Source organism: Trachemys scripta, chromosome 13 (genome assembly GCF_013100865.1).
Source record: "Trachemys scripta elegans isolate TJP31775 chromosome 13, CAS_Tse_1.0, whole genome shotgun sequence".
NCBI classification, from domain to species: Eukaryota; Metazoa; Chordata; order Testudines; family Emydidae; genus Trachemys; species Trachemys scripta.
Genome location: NC_048310.1, coordinates 21,413,191 through 21,434,111, shown reverse-complemented (window position 1 = coordinate 21,434,111; position 20,921 = coordinate 21,413,191). Strand labels below are relative to the sequence as shown.

The window sequence follows — 20,921 nt, the reverse complement described above, 5'->3', positions numbered from 1 at the left end:
TATAGGTAGATGTCTACATAAATGCTTTTTTTCTTTGTTTTTGTTTTTTTTAAATATGGAAACAAGCCTTCCAGCAGCAGGCAAATGAAAGAGAAATCCCCTCCCCACCACAGACCAGCTATGGGGTTTCCCCATAAACACTGCAAGGTCAGATTTTTAAGATAAATAACTCAGAGAACTAAAGGGTACCAAAGTGAAAAGACAGAATCTCAAAAAGCAAGTGCATAAAAGGAAGGAAGTTCATGCTTTACAAATGTGAAGTTGGGAGGTTGTTTTAGTTCTGTGGCAAACTGACACTTGACTCTAGATATCACATGGGGTTTCACACAAACCAGGGGAAGCCCAGAGATCCAGAGATCATTTTATGCCATCAAGATAGGAAGCGTTTTTTCCTTTCAGAATCAGAAACTGGCATTACAGACCAGTGAGCCTGTATAGCAGGCACCTGCAAAAACTCCAGGAGTGGATTAAGAATGTAATGGGGTACAATTTTTAAAAGCTCCTATTGATTTTCCTATGTTCAATTTTCAAAAGTCACTTAGGCTCTTAGGAGTCTAAGGCCTGGTCTACACTAGGAAATTAGGTCGGTATAACTATATTACTCAGGGGTGTGAAAAATCCACATCCCTGAGTGACACAGTTAAACCAACCTAACCTCCAGTATAGACAGCACTAGGTCAGAGGGAGAATTCTCCTGTTAACTTAGCTACTGCCTCTTGAGAGGTGGAGTACCTACACCAATGGGAGAACCCCTCCCATGGGCATAGATAGCATCTTCACTGAAGCGCTGCAGCAGTGCACCTGTCCTGCTGGAGTGGTTTATGTGTAGACAAGCCCTTAGTTTCATTGAAAGTCATTGGGACTTAAGCTCCTAAATATCTAAGTGACTTCTGAAAATGGTACTTGGGTAAGTCATTCATGCACTTTTGAAAATTTTACCATGTGACCCAGGTCCAGGAAAATTTTGCCTTCAACCCCCCAAAAATCTGGCCCACTGCGACATCCAGCCTGCTGACCAAGTCAGTCACATGCCTCTCAGATGCAGTCTACTCCACCCTCTTCTTCCAGGTCATGTCATAATGAAGCCTAAGGAATTAAAAGGGGCACAATGGACATAAGTCCTGCAGGAGCAACAGCTAGCAGCAATCAGCCACATGCCATACTACCTGCTGCTCACTAACTCACTATTCTGCTGGTGAGCCCCTCTGCCAGTGGGCCACAGATGTGAAGGATCTTGGGAAGATCTGTTTTGTGGGGATCACACTCTTAGACAATTAATATTCAGAAAAATGTTCACTTGTTTCCTTTACAAGCAGGCATCATGCTAACAACCACTATCTAATGAAAGACTCCAGGAAAAACTGAATTAGGATAATTTCAACAGTCTTCAAACAAAGTCATTTAAGAACTTGAGTCTAGTGCAATGCCCTTTTTCTGCAATACAGTGGCTTTCAAAATGCACTTTGAAAACATAAAAACATAATACAGTAACTCCTCACCTGAAGTCTCCCCAGTTAACATTGTTTTGTTGTTATGTTGCTGATAAATTAGGGAACATGCTCATTTAAAGTTGTGCAATGCTCCCTTATAATGTCGTTTGGCAACCACCTGCTTTGTCCACTGCTTGCAGAGAGAGCAGCCCATTGGAGCTAGCTGGTGGGGGCTTGGAACCAGGGTGGACCGGCAGCCCCCGTATCAGCTCCTGCTCCCCTAAGTTCCTGTGGGGCAGCCGCCCAGCAGGCTATCAATTGCCGGTGTATCATACACCGGCAGTTCAGCTGTCCCTCCCCCCACTCCATGTGCTGCTCCTGCCCTCTGCCTTTGAGCTGCTCCCAGGAGCCTCCTGTTTGCTGTGCAGGACGGGGAAAGAAGGGGACTAATGTCAGGGTGTCCCCCTGCTCCTGTACCCCACTTATCCCATCTCCATGAGGGGGTGCGGGATGACACGACAGGCCTCAGGACAGGCCTCAGGACGGAGGGAGCTTCATGGGAGCAGCTGCTGTCTCAACTTGCTGATCTACTTAAAAAGGCAGTGTACTTAAGTGTGGGGTCAGCCTACTTAAAGGGGCAATCTCTCTCTCTCACACAGGGTGTGTGTCTCTGTCTGCCATGCTGTCTCTCCTCCCTCCATTCGTGCTGCCTTGTAGAGTGTGAGGCTACATTAACAACAATGGGTTAACCCTTGTGGGCTCAGCCAAAAGCTAGTTCATCATTTAGCAGTGAGGCATTCCCTGGAAATATCTCGCCTTCTTCCACCCTCTGGCTTCCCCGCCTCAACCAAGCTTCACAATCATCATCGCTATGTACAATATTAAATTGTTTGTTTAAAACTTATACTGTGTGTGTGTGTATATATATATATACAGACAACAAAATTTCCTGGGAACCTAACCCTATTTACATTAATTCTTATGGGGAAACTGGATTTGCTTAACATCGTTTCGCTTAAAGTCGCATTTTTCAGGAACAGAACTACAACGTTAAGCGAAGAGTTACTGTATAACAGTTAATGACTTTCTAGAGATGGGGCATTACATAAGGCTGTCAGCAGAACATCCAGCTGCAGTTTATTCAGCAAATTATGGGAGCAGCGAGGCAGCTATCTGAGAACTGAAGGACACCCCTGCTGAAAGAACAAAAAACATTTTGTTGCTTTAGACAGAAAAATAGTAAAGTGATGGGAACATACCGTAGAAGATTTTCAGCACCAGTTCTCAACCTTACTGCTTTCAGGATCTGTTGGTTTAGAGCAGCTCTTTGATTTTGCAGTTTGCTTCGGCCAGTCTCAGCCAAGGGGTTACATCCCTAGAATAAAGGAAGCAAATTATTTTTAAGAAGCTGACAACAGAAGAGCGAAAGAAAAAAGTGAATAACACTGATTTCAAAGACATGGATATGAAAATCTTAACCTATAAAGCATGACACATAAAGCCATTTGATTAAAGAGTGTTCTTTATTTTAAACCTAAGAAAGTTTATTCCCAAATTAAAAAAAAAAAAAAAACACCTCAGCTTAGTTTTCTCAGTTACCCTGCAGTAAATTTACAGTTACTTCCTTGATGTCAATGGAGTTTGTGTGAAGCCTGAGCAACTACACTGATGTCCATAGAGTTACTCCAAAGTTACACAACAGTGTGCCTGAGAGAAGAGTTGTTGTATTGTCAATGATAAAAATCATAATATGATGGTAAAAGGAATGAAAAGTCACAGATCATGGCCAGGGTTTTTTTTTAATTAAAATCAATTGTTTTTAAAAAGAACAAAAGTGATTTTAAGGGTAACTGAAAAGGCCTGGGACTCTTCAGTTTAACTTATTCCCTAGTCTCCTCTGTCTAGAGCAGGGGTCGGCAACGTTTGGCACGTGGCTCACCAGGGTAAGCACCCTAGCGGGCCGGGCCAGTTTATTTACCTGCTGACGCGGCAGGTTCGGCCGATCACAGCCCCCACTGGCCGTGGTTCACCGTCCCGGGCCAATGGGGGCGGCAGGAAGCGGCGCGGGCGAGGGATGTGCTGGCTTCATATGTACATGTCTCCAGTACTAAGTGTGATGGTTTGTCATCATACTAACGTCTGTTCTTTTCATGGAAGTGATTTAATAGCATGAGCTGGCCATATGATGTTTGTTTATGGAGATACGCTAAGCTCAGCATCAAATGACACTTGAAAAATTGGCTATCACGTGGAATGACAGGGCCTGATTTTGTGAGATACTGAGTGCCTTCAACAGCTCACAAGATCTGGCCCTTATAAAAGTGTATAGAATAACTGCCTTCAATGTTATTTGTCCAGCCAAGAATGTGTAAAATTCTTGTATGTGCTCTGCATATGAGTATAAAGCAGACCCTAAGACAGCGCAACTAGTATATGATTAAGACTGAGCCATACTGGTTTTTGTGGTCATTGATAAAATGAAACTGTTATGGATGGATAAGTATGTTTTTCTAAAGTTTACAGGGCTTTTCTAAGGAGGCAGAAGTAAGGCTGTTTGAGTGCCTTGTTTGAGAAGTGCAACTTTATCTATGGATTTCTTGGGTTTCTAATTATTTTTTTCATATATTCTTGAATGGTAATATGCACTGTCACCACTAATATATGCCTGCAACCTTAACTACTTGATTTTGAAACAAGTAGGGGAAACACTTAGCACAATGTAACCTAACCCAAGCATACCTATTTAATATTTCTTAGGTGTCTTGTCTTCACAACTTGTTTAGCATTTATTGGATCAAGGCCCATGTTATGATTTCATCTAGCCTATTATAATTAATTTAAAAGTCCTCATTGCAATATTTAAGTTTGAAAAGTTTGCATTTTGCATGGTATCTACTAAGTAGGTAAAGTAGCAGGAGAACATGTGTAATGATCTACAGCAGAACAAAGTTTGCCAGATTGCTTGAAAAACATGTCAAGTTACATTACTCTCTAGTTACTGATGAGCTTCAGCACTGAAGCCAATTATAGTGGAGGCCTGAAATTCAAAGCTTTGGTACATAGTAAATGTCCTTCTTTGTCAAGTATAGTGGGGGATTTACTGTAGAAAGCAGCCATATGTAGCAGACTCATGAGTAATTTAAGGACAGTAAGATAGTTATGTCAGGCATGAAGATGCTCAAATGTAAAATTCCAGTTCTAGAGAATTTTATACTGTTTTATATGCATTCAGAGATATCTGTGGAGGGTTTTTATGCTCATAGACTTTAAGGTCAGAGGGACCATCATGACATCCTGCATATTGCTGACTACAGAACCTCCCCCATCCACTTCTAACCATAACATATATCCAACAGGATGGCATGGTATCCCTTCCAGTCCTATGATTCTATGTCTAAATGGTTTCCTGATCTCTTTGCTGCTGATCTCCTACTCTTAGCCTGCTGTGCTGTCACCTCTCCTCTTGCGCTGCCTATATTCTATTTTGTATTATATAATCCCTGCCTCTGCTATAGCTGCTCATTATCATAAAATAAATCAACTGGAATATAAACATTGTACTTACATTTCAGTGTATAGTATATATAACAGTATAAGCAAGTCATTGTATGAAATTTTAGTTTGTAATGACTTCGCTAGTGCTTTTTATGTAGCCTGTTGTAAAACTAGGCAAATATCTCAATGAGTTGATGTACCCCTGGAAGACCTCTGCGTACCCCCAGAGGTACGCGTACCCCTGATTGAGAACCACTGCAGTAGCTCAAGTGTACTAACTTGAGCTAACTACTCCAGTGACTACAAGACTTAGGATTGGATGTGCTCCCTCTCTGCCTGTCTGTTCTGCACTTTTGTCTCCCTGATGGAGGGCTCTCTTGGGACCAGGGGTCTGTTTCTGGGGGAAGTTGCTGCAGGACCCCTTCTGTACAGAGTCCTGGGGTAGCTGACTATGGCCTGGTCTACACTAGGAAATTAGGTCAGTACAACTATGTTACTCAGGGGTGTAAAAAATCCACACTCTCGAGCAACGCAATTAAACTGACCAAACCCCCGGTGTAGATAGCGTTCAGTTGACAGGAGAATTCTCCCCTCGATCTAGCTACCAGCTTTTGGGGAAGTGGAGTACCTTTGCCAATGGGAGAACTCCTCCCCTTGGCATAGGTAGTGTCGTCACTGAAATGCTGCCACATTTTAAGTGGAGACAAGCCCTATGTAGGATTCACTGGCAGGCTAGCTGCACTAGAATGAGGATGCCAGAGAACTGGTGGACAGGAGTCAGGATGGAGCTCAGTCCCTCGTGCGGATAAGCTGTATCTCCAGCAGATGTCAGGGCATCTGTGCAGTTTGGGGTGAATTTCCTCTGCATCTGCAAGGGGGGTGGGCATATAAATCTCATATACACCTCTACCCCGATATAGCGCGATCCGATATAACACAAATTTGGATATAACGCGATAAAGCAGCACTCCAGGGGGGCAGGGCTGCGCGCTCCGGTGGATCAAAGCAAGTTCGATACAACGCAGTTTCACCTATAACATGGTAAGATTTTTTTGGCTCCTGAGGACAGCATTATATCGGGGTAGAGGTGTACCTTGATTTGGATAAAAACTCCATGAAGGGAACGAAACTATATTTTACTCCCTGTAGGACTCTCCACCTCCACCATGTCTCACACATTCACAAACAGGTCTTTTTGCAGGAAAGTAAACTTTGGTTCCATGTTTGTAAAATGCCAAAAACATTGTTAATGCTCATGACATAGCTGGGATCCAGATCTCAATGTGAATTTCACACCTGCTGCTTTCGCTTCTGTCTGGTCTTAATGCACAATACTTTATTTCTTACAGTAACTATTACAATTACTCTCAAATGTTTCCTTTTCAATGGATGTTCATTAAAGTGCAACTGATCAAAAATGTGGCTGCATAAAAATGGCGACTTCTTACTCAACAGATTTGTTCCCTGTGTGTATTGGCAATAGTCATATCTGTTTAGATGTGTTACATAACTTCCTTGTACTCCTGTTGGCTCTGCAGAGCTAACATAGCTCTGAGAGGGTGAGCTGGATTAGATCCTGGCTCATGGATCAACAGTAAAATTATTCCAATTTAAGAACCTTTATTGCTACTGATGATGCTTGATTCAGAGATTCCAGTCTGAGTTTGCAGCACAGGTAATTAGAAGAAGATAGTTTTATTTGTAAACTGAACACATTTGCTATGAAATTAATAAACAATGAACCTTATGCTGTCATTTTATAGTCATTTTTTCAGAGTATAATTGCAGGTTATGTAGCGATTCACTGCTGGTGCATATAGCTCAAATGCTATATTGAGTTCATAAAGCAATGAAACCCCCTGTGCTGTCTAAAGTTCATGTAGTTATTTACTACTGTAAGTTCCTACTTGGTTGAATAGTGTTGGTAAACTAAAGAAACAGAATGTTGGAGTATTTTTAATGAGTTCTTATCAGAGGCAAGCCCCATATGACTCATGTTATAGAAATGTACCACATACTATTTATATTAAGTAACTTCTGCAAAAAAACTGAAGTCACATACAGACTCCGAAGACAGAAGAGATTATGTGGGTTATCAGTGCTTGCCTGTGCAGGTTGCTAGCTTGTTTGATAGCAATCCATTGGCTAATTAATAAACAATGCAGACAGCTTTCTGTCTAGTTCTTGTATTTATGATTTAGGGGACTTTTAAAGGAAGAAAGTGGGGGTTCCTCAGTGCTCTGTCAGGGATGTGTAAGACTAAGGGGAGTAGGGAGAGAAGAGCTGTACCCCTTTTTTCTTATTTTCCTAAAAATTGTGCAGGTCTCTCCTATTGCTCATGACATCTAGGAGAATACAAGCCTAATCACCTGTTGATAAATTAGTCTTCATTTGCATAATTTTGTATCCAGACAGCTTCATCAAAGTTTAAGAATATCTGATGTAAGAGCATATTCTGGAGATGATCCCAGATTAAATTGTATTCTCTCTACATTTGCGAAAGCTGATTATCATGCCCTTGTTTCAGTAAGAGAGAATGAAGGAAATGCAGAGAGCTAATAGGTTGTGGCTTCAAACATACTGCAGCACACAGAAATATTCAGCCTGAGAGATGATCATAAATTGAGACACACCATTTTTACTCTTTTTACTTCTTTTTGCGGATACAGACTAACACGGCTGCTACTCTGAAACCTATCATTATGCAAGGCACTGCATTTAGCTGTATGGAGTGGAAATCCATCAACTTCATGATCAAAATTTGTTAGTCTCTAAGGTGCCACAAGTACTCCTGTTCTTTTTGCATTTTTACTCTGTGTGTTGAGGCCATTGTGACACTCGCTGACCTGGCTGATTTTGAAACTGAAAACAATTAGCTTTCAGAACTTTGTCCCTTTAACACACAATTTGTGTTGGCAGTGAGACCTCTAAGCAAGCAGCACACTACCTGGTTCAGCATAAAACCTGACAGTCAATAGTCTCAAGGTGACGCAGCTGATAATACTCTTCCCGGTGGGCCAGATGGTCATTCAAGTTCCACATCATGATACGGACCCAGATTTGCAGTTCAGTTTTAGGACACACTGCACCACCTTCTTCCTATTTCTGCCCTTTGCCCAAATGAAAATTAAAGTTTCTCTGGCATGTTTCACAAACAGTACAGGATAACCCTAATGTCCTGGCAGATGGTACAATATCTCCCTCTGCAAAATAGATTCCAACATTCAAGCCTAGGTGTGAACTACTGTTGAAAGCATGCAGGTTGTGTAAGCAAATAGAGCAGTCACAGCACTGCTAGTACTTAACTAATAGTTTGGATACCAGCAATATGAAAAAAGTTATAAATAAATATATTTTTTATTTATTTAACTATATTTATTTATTTAATATACACAATGGCACTCACATGATCAGTTTCTGTTATGGAGTATCTGAATCTGTTAATCAGACTACCCATACTTCGGGTTTACCGAAAATGTTTTGACTTGAAAGTTGGACAATAAGTGAAGAGCTTTTGTCTGAGTGTGTCTCCTAAAACCTTTGGAGAACCACACTGGAAATGGATAACCATAGTGTTATTTATTTTAGTTCATATATATTAAAAGCACCTAATCCACACTCTAGCTGTTTTCACAATTTCTAAAACAACAATCCGTACTACATATATATAAAATAGGGCTATCGATTAATCGTAGTTAACTCACACAATTAACTCAAAAAATTGTGATTAAAAAAATTAATCATGATTAATCACAGTTTTAATCACACTGTTAAACAATGGAATACTAATTGAAATGTATTAAATATTTTGGATGTTTTTCTACATTTTCAAATATATTGATTTCGATTACAACAGAATACAAAGCGTACAGTGCTCACTTTATATTATTTTTATTACAAATATTTGCACTGTAAAAATTATAAACAAAAGAAATAGTATTTTTCAATTCACTTCATACAAGTACTGTAGTGCAATCTCTTTATCGTGAAAGTGCAACTTACAAATGTAGATTTTTTTTGTTACAAAACTGCACTCAAAAACAAAACAATGTAAAACTTTAGTGCCTACAAGTCCACTCAGTCCTACTTCTTGTTCAGCCAATTGCTAAGACAAACAAGTTTGTTTACATTTATGGGAGATAATGCTGCCCACTTCTTATTTACAGTATCCCTTGAAAGTGAGAACAGTCATTCTCATGGCATTTTTGTAGTCGGCATTGCAAAGTTTTACATGCCAGATATGCTAAACATTTATATGTGCTTCATGCTTTGGCCACCATTCCGGAGGACATGCTTCCATGCTGATGACGCTCATTTAAAAAATAATGCGTTAGTTAAATTTGTGACTGAACTCCTTGGGGGAGAATTATATGTCTCCTGCTCTGTGTTTTACCCACATTCTGCAGTATATTTAATGTTATAGCAATCTCGGATGATGACCCAGCATGTTGTTCATTTTAAGAACTCTTTCACTGCAGATTTGACAAAAAATGCAAAGAAGGTACTAATGTGACATTTCTAAAGATAGCTACATCACTCAACCCAAGGTTTAAGAATCTGAAGTGCCTTCCAAAATCTGAGAGGGACAGGGTGTGGAGCACGCTTTCAGAAGTCTTAAAAGAGCAACACTCTGATGCAGAAACTACACAACCCGAACCACTAAAAAAGAAAATCTACCTTCTGCTGGTGGCATGAACATGCGTCAGTCTGCACTGCTTTGGATCATTATTGAGCAGAACCCATCATCAGCATGGATGCATGTCCTTTGGAATGATGGTTGAACCATAAAGGGACATATGAATCTTTAGCACATCTGGCACGTAAATATCTTGCAACGCCGGCTACAATAGTGCCATGTGAACACCTGTTCTCACTTTCAGGTGACATTATAAAAAAGAAGCAGGCAGCCTTGTCTCCTGCACATGTAAACAAACTTGTTTGTCTCAGCGATTGGCTGAACAAGAAGTAGGACTGAGTAGACTTGTAGGCTCTAAAGTTTGACATTGTTTTATTTTTGAATGCAGTTATTTTTGTGTGTAATTCTACATTTGTAAGTTCAACTTTCATGATAAAGAGACTGCACTACAGTACTTGTATTAAGTGAATTAAAAAATACTATTTCTTTTATTTTTAGTGCAAATATTTATAATAAAAATAAATATAAAATGAGCACTGTACACTTTGTATTGTGTTGAAATTGAAATCAATATATTTGAAAATATGGAAAACATCCAAAAATATTTAAATAAATGGTATTGTTATTAACAGTGTGATTAATCACGATTACTTTTTTTAATCGCTTGATAGCCCTAATATAAAAATCTAGCAGCAAATCCCAATTTACAGCAAAGGCATGATCTTAATGTTCTTCTGAACAACAAAAGGCTTTACAAGGGAGCTTAACACCAGAAAAGGAATTTGAGGTTGCATTGTTTCCACGGGTTCACATTATTTTCATACAAAAGTGCCATGGCATATTGTTTTTGACAGTGGCATGCTCTTGCTCTTCACTGGTGGAACCAAATACCAACAATCTACTTTATTTCTTTTCCCCTGGAGGGTCCCTATTGGATGTCGCCAAACACTTAGCAATTTTCTTCACACCTTTTCTTCTACCTCTCAATGCCCTGCATTGCCAATTACTATATTTCTGGCCCAGAATGACTCGGCAAAAATCAACTTTAAAGCAACTATGCCAAATTAGAGAAGCTGATGTTGAATGTAACACAGACCCTAGGCTGAGTACACTCATATCCTGAGCATTAAGTGGTTGCCTAGTGCCATAATAATCTTGAAATGGGGAATCCCTGTAACACTACCGTTGCCCATATTGGTAGTCCATGCATAATATGGCTTTATTAACACAGCACTAGGAAGAGACATTGGATTTCTGGAGCAAAAAATGTGAGCTGTCCCCTTTTGATCCCCAATCTATGAGATACTGGTAGTTTCTTTGTAGACTAGGAAGATATAATACATAGCCCACCCTTACAAGTGGAAAATAGTTTTCAAGAGCGCAGTGACCAGAAGGGAAAATGTGGTCTGGTCCCCAAATGAAAAAGCAGATAGTATCCTTCATTTGTCTGGATGCCAGAGCACTTTACTTAAAAATAGATTTCTTTTTCAGCGTCACAAATTCAGCTGTGACGTACACAAAATAATGATTACTAACTGTTTGGCAATCAGAAGTGGTATTAATGTCAGTGAATATGATGCATACAGAAGGTGTTTGAACTGAGAAGGTGAGTCATGATATGCTAATTAGAGAAGGTGATGCAGAGTTGAAACTGGGTGTGCGTCCTTGCTAAAAGGAGAACATTCTTCTCCACCCAGTGTAACCTGTACTGCTTGTGAAGCCATAGTGGAGGCAAAGGGGGCCTGATCCTGCAAATACTTACACATGTGTGTAACTTTACTTACACAAGTAGTTTAATTGACTTAAGTAGGACTACACTTCTGAGTAAAGTTATTCATGTGAGTGAGTATTTGTAGCACTCAGACCAAAGCCTGCCAAAATGAAAATCATCAATATAATAATATCTTGTCCTGCTACAAATACCAAAAGTTTCTTTTGATATTTTATCAGTTCAGTTTTGTCAACTCTGTGATTTTATCACATATCTTTTGTTACTTGGTGTTTTTCTTGAAGCTACAGTTCTTAGTCATGAGAATTTCAGCTTTAATTTTAAAAAAGTATGGTTGCATAGAAAAGCTGGAAAATATGAACCCAAAAAGCTCAAAAGACAGTAGGAAAATAGAGAACTAAAAACAAATAATTCTCTCTCTGAAGTCATGAATCATGACTTTTTGGGGCCACACCCACGTTTTTTTTAACACTTCATGTTGACAATATAGAATCATAGAACTGGAAGGGACCTCGAGGCGTCATCTAGTCCAGTCCCCTGCATTCATGGAAGGACTAAGTATTGTCTAGAAGACCATCCCTGACAGGTAGTTGTCTAATCTGCTGTTAAAAATCTCCAGTGATGGAGATTCTACAACCTCCCTAGGCAGTTTATTCCAGTGCTTAACTACCCAGACAGTTAGGAAGTTTTTTCTTAATGTCCAACCTAAACCACCCTTTGCTTCTTGTCCTATCCTCAGAGTTAAGGAGAACATTTTTTCCCTCCTCCTTGTAACAACCTTTTGTGTACTTGAAAACTATTATCTCCCCTCTCAGTCTTCTCTTCTCCAGACTAAACTAACCCAATGTTTTCAATCTTCCCTCATAGGTCATATTTTTAAGACCTTTAATCATTTTTGTTGCTCTTCTCTGGACTTTCTCCAATTTGTCCACATCTTACCTGAAATGTGGTGCCCAGAACTGGACACAATACTCCAATTGTCAGTTGCTTCTAGACTTTGCTATCAACAAGAAATAGCCAATTGCAAATGATTGTATATCATTATCTAAATATTAAGACAGAATAATTGTTTTACAGAGTTGGCTAGAAACATCAAACCAATAATATATTCCCTTTCAAGAGAAGAAAAGACTACATTCTTGTTTACACTATTTGCTAGAATTTTCCAGCCAACCTTTTGATGACTGTTATAAGTTTATAAGAGGGGGGAAAAGGGAACCTTAAGGTTTAGTGTAATTGCACAAGAGAATAGAATAGAATATCAGGGTTGGAAGGGACCTCAGGAGGTCATGTAGTCCAACCTCCTGCTCAAAGCAGGACCAATCCACCATGAACAGTTATGGCACTTACCAATAATTATTTACTTTAGTTAATTTTTTTAACTCCAGGCACTTAAAAAAAGTAAACCAATGTTTAATACAAAAGTTAATACATTAGTTACAGATCTTTAAAATAGCTACAATATAATCTACACTATACTATAGCAATCAGCCACAACATAATATTTGCCAAACAAAACCAAAAATAGTAATAACGCATCACAGAAGTCAGTTTCTTGAAGAGACAGTCTGGGTTGGTTAGTTCACTCTTTGAGATTCAGTTCTTTTTCCTGTGGAGGTGTTCTTGACATAGGGGAATGAGCATGTGAGTGACTGATACAGAACATGAAAGGTAGTAAATTCTTTCTGTCTAATCATTGCAACATTCTTTCTCTCTTTCCCAAGAAAGAAGAAAAAAGGACAAACAGGCAAATGAATATTCCTATGTAAAAGCTAATGATAGTTGCCTGACTACTAATCACTGGAAAAGCCCCACCAGCCCTGCTAGAGGCACAGCTGTAGCAGGTTAGCAAATGGAAACCTTAGGCACAGGAAACAGGATAATACCTCAAACCTTAAAAATAATAAGCCTAATATTTTAGATCAAGATCCTAATGTCTTTATTGACAGTAACCTTTATTATGGAGTTTTGTTTGTTTGTTTTTTGTTCCTTTCCTCAAAGTAGGGAGGATTAACAAGTTCTGATTTCTTTTATCCTGACAGGTCTGCAGCACCCTTTTCTTTATGAGCTGACCCAGCTGTTGGGTCTGTATGGCAAATATCCAATCAGATCAGGTCAGAGTAGTTTACAGAGACATAGTGCTAAGAAAGAGAAGCAGGATGAACACATCAAGCTGACCAGAACTTACAAATTCATTGAACTGGCTGCCCTTTTAGGCCAGCTGTAGCACAATATATATATCCTACAAAGGAATCTAAGTTCAAGACTCAAGGTTGGTCAATCACTCCTAGGCCAGTAGGAGCTTGGAATGCTGCAAAAGTGGTATGCTCAGTAAATGGATTGAAGAAGCATTTAAAATAACTCTATTTCAACTTTCCCAATAACTTTGGGAGTAAGTGATGATAGTCTACATAGAGTAAGATTATTATAAATTGTGGATGGGAAAGGTCTACTAGATAGAGCTGGTCAGAAAAAATTTTCTGTGGAAAATTCAGATTTTTTTTTTTTTTTGTTCTGGGGGGTAATGGGGCTGAAAAATTAATAGAAAATATTTAGCCAATCCTAATACTAGATAACTGAATCTGCAAATACAGGATGTGGTCTCTGGGACTGAATTGGAGCTGTTCTGTAATAATCCATGAATACCATATGTTGACATGATTATTGGGATGTTTACTGTCTGAATATATTGGTGTAGTTTAATAGGGGGTTATAAGGAAAAACAAGCAGGAGGAAAAAGAACGGTTCAAGATAAGCCACTTCTCCACAAAAACTTGAGAGTTGAGATCCTGTGAGAAGAGGAAAAGGTCCATGAACCCAGGAGATCAAAAGAAGTGAGGTAGGTTTAAGAGGAAATACACTCTCTAAAGGGGTGGTGGTGTTTGGGGGAATGAGAGCGGGACACAGGGCACCCATTGGGGTGTCTGAAGAAGTACCATTACCATCAAGGGATCTTTAGGTAAAATAGACATGTGCATGGGCAGTTTGTTGCTTTAAAATCCTCTCTCTAAATGCTTTGTTCCTACTGTAAAATAAATAATACTTTGGTTTAAGAAAGTTTTGTCAACAAATGAAGATTAAGGTAGCACAAACAAACAAAACAACAGAATCCTCAGAGCTAAGAAGGGTTCTGAGAACCCTCCATAGAACAAAATATTAATTAAGCAAGAATGCTAGTTTAGCATTGGTAGGCTAGGAGAAGCAGGTTTAAGTTTATACCTGTTAGTAGTAAAAGGACACTGTCCATATTAAAATTAAGATGTATCCATTTCTCTCAAATGATGCAAATAAGTTGCTTTCTGTGGTAATGACAAAAGAATTGCCAAAAATCAGAAACACCACAAATTGACATAGGGTATAAACTAATCTATATTAAAAGTTTCACTATTTGTATAGTAAACTTGTTCTTAAAATGATTTAAAGATCTTTGATGGGTATCAGGAGATCTGATCTTTATTCCTAGCTCTGTCAGACTTCCTGGGTGTTCTTGGGCAAGTCCCTGAAGCAATCTGTGCCTTAAAATAAGGAAAAATACTTCCGCACTTCAAAAAGATAGTGTGAGGCTAAATTCATTGTTTGAAAAGTGCTTTGAGATCCATTCATGAAAGGTGGTATTGAATAGAAAATCAATGTTCCTATTTTGTTCCACTGTCTTGAGATTTAAAAAGTCAGCTATTTAATTAAGTGGTTTTCTGATCTTAATACAAAGGAAATATCTTTGAAAGATATCCATGGGAATGTACATGTGCATGCACCAACAAAATTTGTAAAACAGTCCTTAAAGCCTTATAAGAAAAAAGTACTGTGTAAAATTAAGATCTTTACTTTAAACATTTCAGGATAAGCCTAAGGGTACAAACAAACAATGCAATCGCCAGTTCAATTATATAGAGTCCTTTAGGGCTCTATTCAGGCTGAAATTTGATTTCCACACTTCAGACCATATATACAGCCACAGGGTTTCCATGGCTTGACTGCTTTAGAGCCTAATCCTGTTCCAGAATCTAAAAGGATTTTTATTTCTAATGATTTTGTAGAACTGAGGCTCTAATCTTTGACAGTATTATCTACCAATGTATAACAGGAAGTATTGTTTCCTCACTTACATTTACATACCTGTTGAGGACTGAAGACTTTACTTTCAGCCAACCACGTTAAAGTTGACAGTTTTTCAAAAACTTGTTTATTGGACTAATCTAGAGTAGATGGGTGGAAGCGCCATTGTAATAACAGCTCATTCCAAACCTAGATACCCAGCCAAAAATGTATAATTCAGGATTTGTTTGAGCTGCATTTCTAACCCTAGTTTTAGAGTGGTAGCCGTGTAGTCTGTATCAGCAAAAACGACGACGAGTCTTTATGGCATCATAGAGACTAACAAATTTATTTGCACATAAGCTTTCGTGGGCTAAAATCCACGAAAGCTTATGCCCAAATAAATTTGATAGTCTCTAAGGTGCCACAAGGACTCCTCATTGTTTTAACCCTAGTTTTGTAACCCCAAACTTCTATTGGCATAAGTGGAAATCTTAGGTGCATAAAAGATATCTTATCTCAATGGACAAGACTTTGGTCTAACCGTAAATCTGAAGTAACAAATTAAAATTATGCCTATTTATATTTAAAGTAAACTATATTTTTCCTTGAGTCTTACATCAGTGTAACAGCATTGATTTCTGGGGAGTTCTCCTGATTTACACCAGTGTAACTGAAAGGAAAATCAGTTCCATTTTTTTAAAGTTTGCCTAAAGAACATGTATTTCCTTAAGAAGGTTGAGAGCTAACTGAAACACTGAAATAAATCAGGCACTACTCTAACGCATTTATTTGTATTTAACTTGTAAAAAATACTGCCTGTCTTATTTGTAACCTTTCTTCAAGTTCTTAAGCTTAATTTTCTAGCAGTCTTGATTAAAGTACAGCCCATGAGATAACCAGATGTGCAATACTGTAGAAAAGTTGCTGGAGAACTAAGCAAATCTAATACAATCCTCACCAAAAAACAAACCAAAGGGCAATCACTTCCCAGTGACATCGGTGACACTTTTCAAATTAGGACAGCAAACAGGATTTGAGCCAAAGTTTGTCTTTTGTCTGTCTAGCTATTTATATGACAGTATGAGTGTCCCCATGGTGCTAGAACATGGGTGGGCAAACTTTTTGGCCCAAGGGCCACATCTGGGGATGGAAATTGTGTAGTGGGCCATGAATGCTCACAAAATTGAGGGCTGTGGTGTGGGGGGGAGAGGGGCTGAGGGCTCCAGCTTCGGGTGCAGGCTCTGTGGTGCAGGAGGAGGCTCCAGGCTGGGACCGAGGGATTCGGAGGGTGGGATGGGGATCAGGGCTGGGGCAGGGGGTTGGGGCACGGGAGGGGGTCAGGGATGCAGGCTCCGGGCAGTGCTTACCTCAAGCAACTCCCGGAAGCGGTGGTATGTCCCCTGCCCCCTCCGGCTCCTACGCAGAGGTGTGGCCAGGCAGCTCTGCGCGCTGCCCTGTCCGCAGGCGCTGTCCCTGCAGCTCCCATTGGCTGCGGTTGCCAGCCATTGGGAGCTGCGGGAGCCGCACGGCGCTACGGCACGCGCGGAGCAGGGCAAGTCCCCAATCCCACTACTTGGTTGGAGCACCAGAGCGGGGCAAGACCTAGACCCCACTCTCTGGCAGGAACTTGAGGGCCTGATTAAAACGTCTGAAGGGCCAGATGCGGCCCCTAGGCTGTAGTTTGCCCATGCCTGTGCTAGAAGATGCACCTGAAACATTACTATAATGTCAGTCTTGAGTCTCTCCTGAGCAAAAACCACCAACCCTGTTTAATCTGGTGATGTGGAGATGAACTACTACAGACAAAAGCTCTTTCACACCACATGGCAGAGCAAGGTACTTGCACCTCCTAAAGCCAATCTAGTCCAAATGATGGTTATAAATGCACTGTAGAGGATGCTTCTGCATGGGTGGATGTGATGTGTGTACAGTTGTATGGGGGGGGCCACAAGGTGGTTAACATGACAGTTTTTAGACAGAGCCTTAATTTGTTTAAAATATGGCTACAGCCTTAGACCCTGATTTTGCACTGAGTAGCACAGTGATGCATCCCTTCACCCATGCACCTACATTGAAGTTAGTGAAGCTCCACAGAGAAGAGGAGGTGAGGGGAGTGGGTAGATGGGATTTAATAACTCAAACCGAAACACAGCTGCTTGAAGATGGCCCTGAATGCCATCAAAGTTAATAGGAGCTAGCACCTTACAGGATTGCATCCTCAGTGACATTTTAATATTAGAACTACTGCCATGTAAAAGTAATACAGGTGTGGATCACTGCATAAACCATCCACTCTGTTTAAAAAGTAGTTATAGAGATATGTATTAGATATTCCAGTACGAAGCTACTGATGAGTGTCTTATTTCCAGTAAGATGCAACACACATACATAACAAAATTAGAACAAATATTAAAAGGTGGATAAGCAGTTGTAGTGGACATGTAATGGGGAAAAAGCTTTGAGATTTTACATTAATGCACACAGTGACAGTATATTCTATTATTTTAAAGAAAAACAGCACAAGATCTGAAGTGTTCATGCCTGACCCCTGTGAGGAAGCTGACGTTCACATTAAAGTCGTGGGGAATTTTGCCTTGCCAGGGAGCTTAGTCAGAATAGGCAGCATCAGAACTTTCTGAAGAGGCACCCGGTGAAACCTATATACATGGGAGCACTAAAGAACTCTCAATGTAAAAGGTGCCTTAAGTTCAATATGTAATCTAATACCCAGAAAGAGCTTTGCTTAGTTTTGAGCACTGGTCCTACTGTCAAGTCTTTGGCAAGCTAAAAATGCTCAGCTCTAATCTAAATCCCCTATCACATTTCCTTTGCAGTTCCTGGGCCAGCTCCCTTTATCAGTTGCTTTTAATTAGTTAACTAAGCTTTAAACCAGATCATCTATATGTAAGGAAACAGCTCACAACATTTTGCAAAGAGTAAAAGGAGAAGTAAATAATTTAGATCCTAACTAATATTCATGAAATGTAGACCCTAAATGGATGAACAAACTGCGGGTACTATCTGAAGTAACATTAATAACAAGTGTGGTTTAATATTAAAGATAGGGGGAGTCTTGGAGACCCTCCAGAACTGTTCAATGCCCTATCCTCTGCACTAGTGGTAAGAGCTGGAGGAGATGCAGGGTTGGAGGCACCTAGTACTGAGTTAACAAAAGTGCCAGTGTCACCAGGTCCACACTGGGAAGGGGCCTATTACAGACCCCTCTAACCCATCCACAAGGCCAGGTCTGGACCCTCACGTGGGGCAGTCCAGCACCAGGTCTTGCTGTGTGAGCGGCTCACAGCCAGCAGATCCTGCTCGCCTATAGGGGGCTTGCCACCCAGCAGCCAGGCTTCACCATGTTGGGCTGGGCAGGACTGCTGGCTGCAGGGCCAGTGGGCTCTCGGGAGTTGTCCCAGGGACCTGCCTCACTCCCTAGTGTGGCTCCAACTCCGAGCAGTCTCTGCTGCCCAGCACCTGCAGGGCCCCCAGCTGCCTTCCCGGAGAGCCAAGTTGGCTGGGACCTGTGCAGAGGCTGGTCTGGTCTTGGCCAGTGAGGGGGGAGGAAGAGTTTGGGGGTGGGGGGCCCTCAGGCAAGTCCCACCAGGCAACTGGATCCTGCTCCAGTCTGGCTGATCGCACTGCTCCTGAGGGACCAAAGCAATGCAAAACCCGCCCCGCCCCGAGACCAGCCCTGACGCACTGCTTGGCTCAGCACAGCAGACAGTCACCTCCTAGTTAGGTGGGGGGAGGGGACAGGGTGTGGAGGAGTGGGTCTCTGGGGAGTCTGTAGAGAGGCACTGGGCAGTGACGGGGGAGGGGATGCTGGGTAGTGGAGGAGGTTTGTATGTTTTGGGTGCTGGGCAGTGGAAGGCCTGTGGGGGATGGAGGAAGTCTGTGAGTGTTGAGGTGCTGGGCAGTGGGGGGATCTGTCTAGGGCCCTGTGAAGTTGTAGGAGGGGCTGTAGAGGGCGGGCACTGGGGGCTCTGTGGGTGGGGAGATGGTATGCAGGGCACTGTGCAGTTGGGGGGAGCTGGGCATGGGGTCAATAGGGGTCTCAACAGTGGGGCATGGGGTCTGTGGGGGATCTCCAGGCAGAGGGGTCTGTGGAGGAGTCTCTGGGCAGGGGGGCACTAAGGGGGTGGGGAGCGCTGTGCCAGCGCAGGCTGCTCCCGAGGGGAAGGGGCACGCTGGCAACGCAGCAGGCCAGCCCAGTGTGCGTGTGGTGGCTGCCGGTTTGTAAAGTGACCTCGCACTGGGCTGGGCATTTGTGCCATGCCCCATGGCACCTCACTCCAGGGACCCTGCCCCTCCACACCAAACCCCACTGCCCCCATGGGGGCCCACAAATAGTTAATCAATCTGGCCCTAGGGAGGCACTTGCCGCAGACCATTACAGTCAGTCTGTTTTACAGTAAGGAAAGGGGATTGGTGTGTAGGCAGACAAGACATCCCATATTAGGGGCTTTGTCTTATATAGGCAACTGTACCCTCCCCCCCCCCCCCCCAATAAAAAGTGTCCTGATTTTCACACTTGCTAGCTAGTCCCCCTATCGGTGCGGGAGAGGCTGGGGCAGGAGACACTGGCAAGGCGGGGAAGGAGGAGGCTCCCGCCAGCAGAAGCTGGGTGGGAGAAGGCTGGCTCAAGCCACCTGTGTCTGTCGCTGGCCCCGCTCTCCGGGTACGGCTGGTTGGACACCGTCACCAGCGGCTGTCCCGTACCAGCGGGCTCCGGCTAAGGGCTATTTAAGTGCGCTGGAGCTGTTGGGGCTCGGGCTGCCGCCCTCCCACCTAAGGTGCCACAAGTACTCCTGTTCTTCCTCCCACCTTGCAGGCTCGGGATCCCCGCGGAGCGGGCCGCCCTTACCTTTCGGAAATAGCTGCCCTCCGCTTGCCGCGCCGCCCGGCAGCCCCGGGGCACCAAGGTGTCCGTCATGTCCCGCCTGCTGTGCCGCGCTCGCCTGACCCTGTGCGCGGAGCGACGCCCGGCCTGAGTGAATCCAGTCCCGCAGCCCAGCTCCACCCCCCGCACGGGGCGGGGCGGCTGAGTCAGCCCCCGAGCCCGCCGCCGCGCCCCCCTGCCCTGCCCTGCCCAGCGTGTGTTGGGGCGGGGTGCGGGGAGGCGATGCGCCGGCGGGGACTCCGCGACAAGCCACTTTTCCCTGTCCCCACCCCCGCCTGATCTCCCCCGGCGCGGGATTCGCCCTGCCCCGGGCTATCCGAGTGGTGCCCTGAGGGTGGCATGGAGGCCGTGAGGGCCTGTGCATTTCGTTGCCCCCTGATTTCCTTCGCTGTGACTTTCTGCGTGTGCCCTTGTGCTGCCACACCTACCCCCGGCGCGTTGTGTGCACGCAGGCTATAGGGAACGGGCAACACAAGTGCCCTAACCTCACCCAGAGCCTCCCTCCCGCTTGATTAACAGGGCAGCGCCCAGCCCGGTGCCTCGTTGTACTGGACCGGCGGGTGCCGTTTGCCTCGTTCCTCTCTTCCCCTAGTAAGAAGCAAGCTCCTGTGATTGTGTTTAGTAAAATCCCGGACCCTTTCTGCTCTGGATGCCCCACTCTCAGTCTTCCTTATAGCATCCAGTCTGCTG

The 20,921-nt window shown here is 42.6% G+C and overlaps 1 protein-coding gene across 1 annotated transcript in view; it reads right to left on the bottom strand.

The window, feature by feature from the left end:
• Positions 1-20,264, bottom strand: part of RHPN2 (rhophilin Rho GTPase binding protein 2) — a 46,612-nt gene extending 26,348 nt beyond the window's left edge. The window contains exons 1-2 of the mRNA XM_034788692.1: positions 20,196-20,264; positions 2,690-2,805 (exon numbers count right to left, since the gene is read on the bottom strand). Coding sequence (XP_034644583.1) covers positions 2,690-2,805; positions 20,196-20,264 — 185 coding nt within the window. The remainder of the gene's footprint in view (positions 1-2,689; positions 2,806-20,195) is intronic.
• Positions 20,265-20,921: the final 657 nt, after the last annotated feature.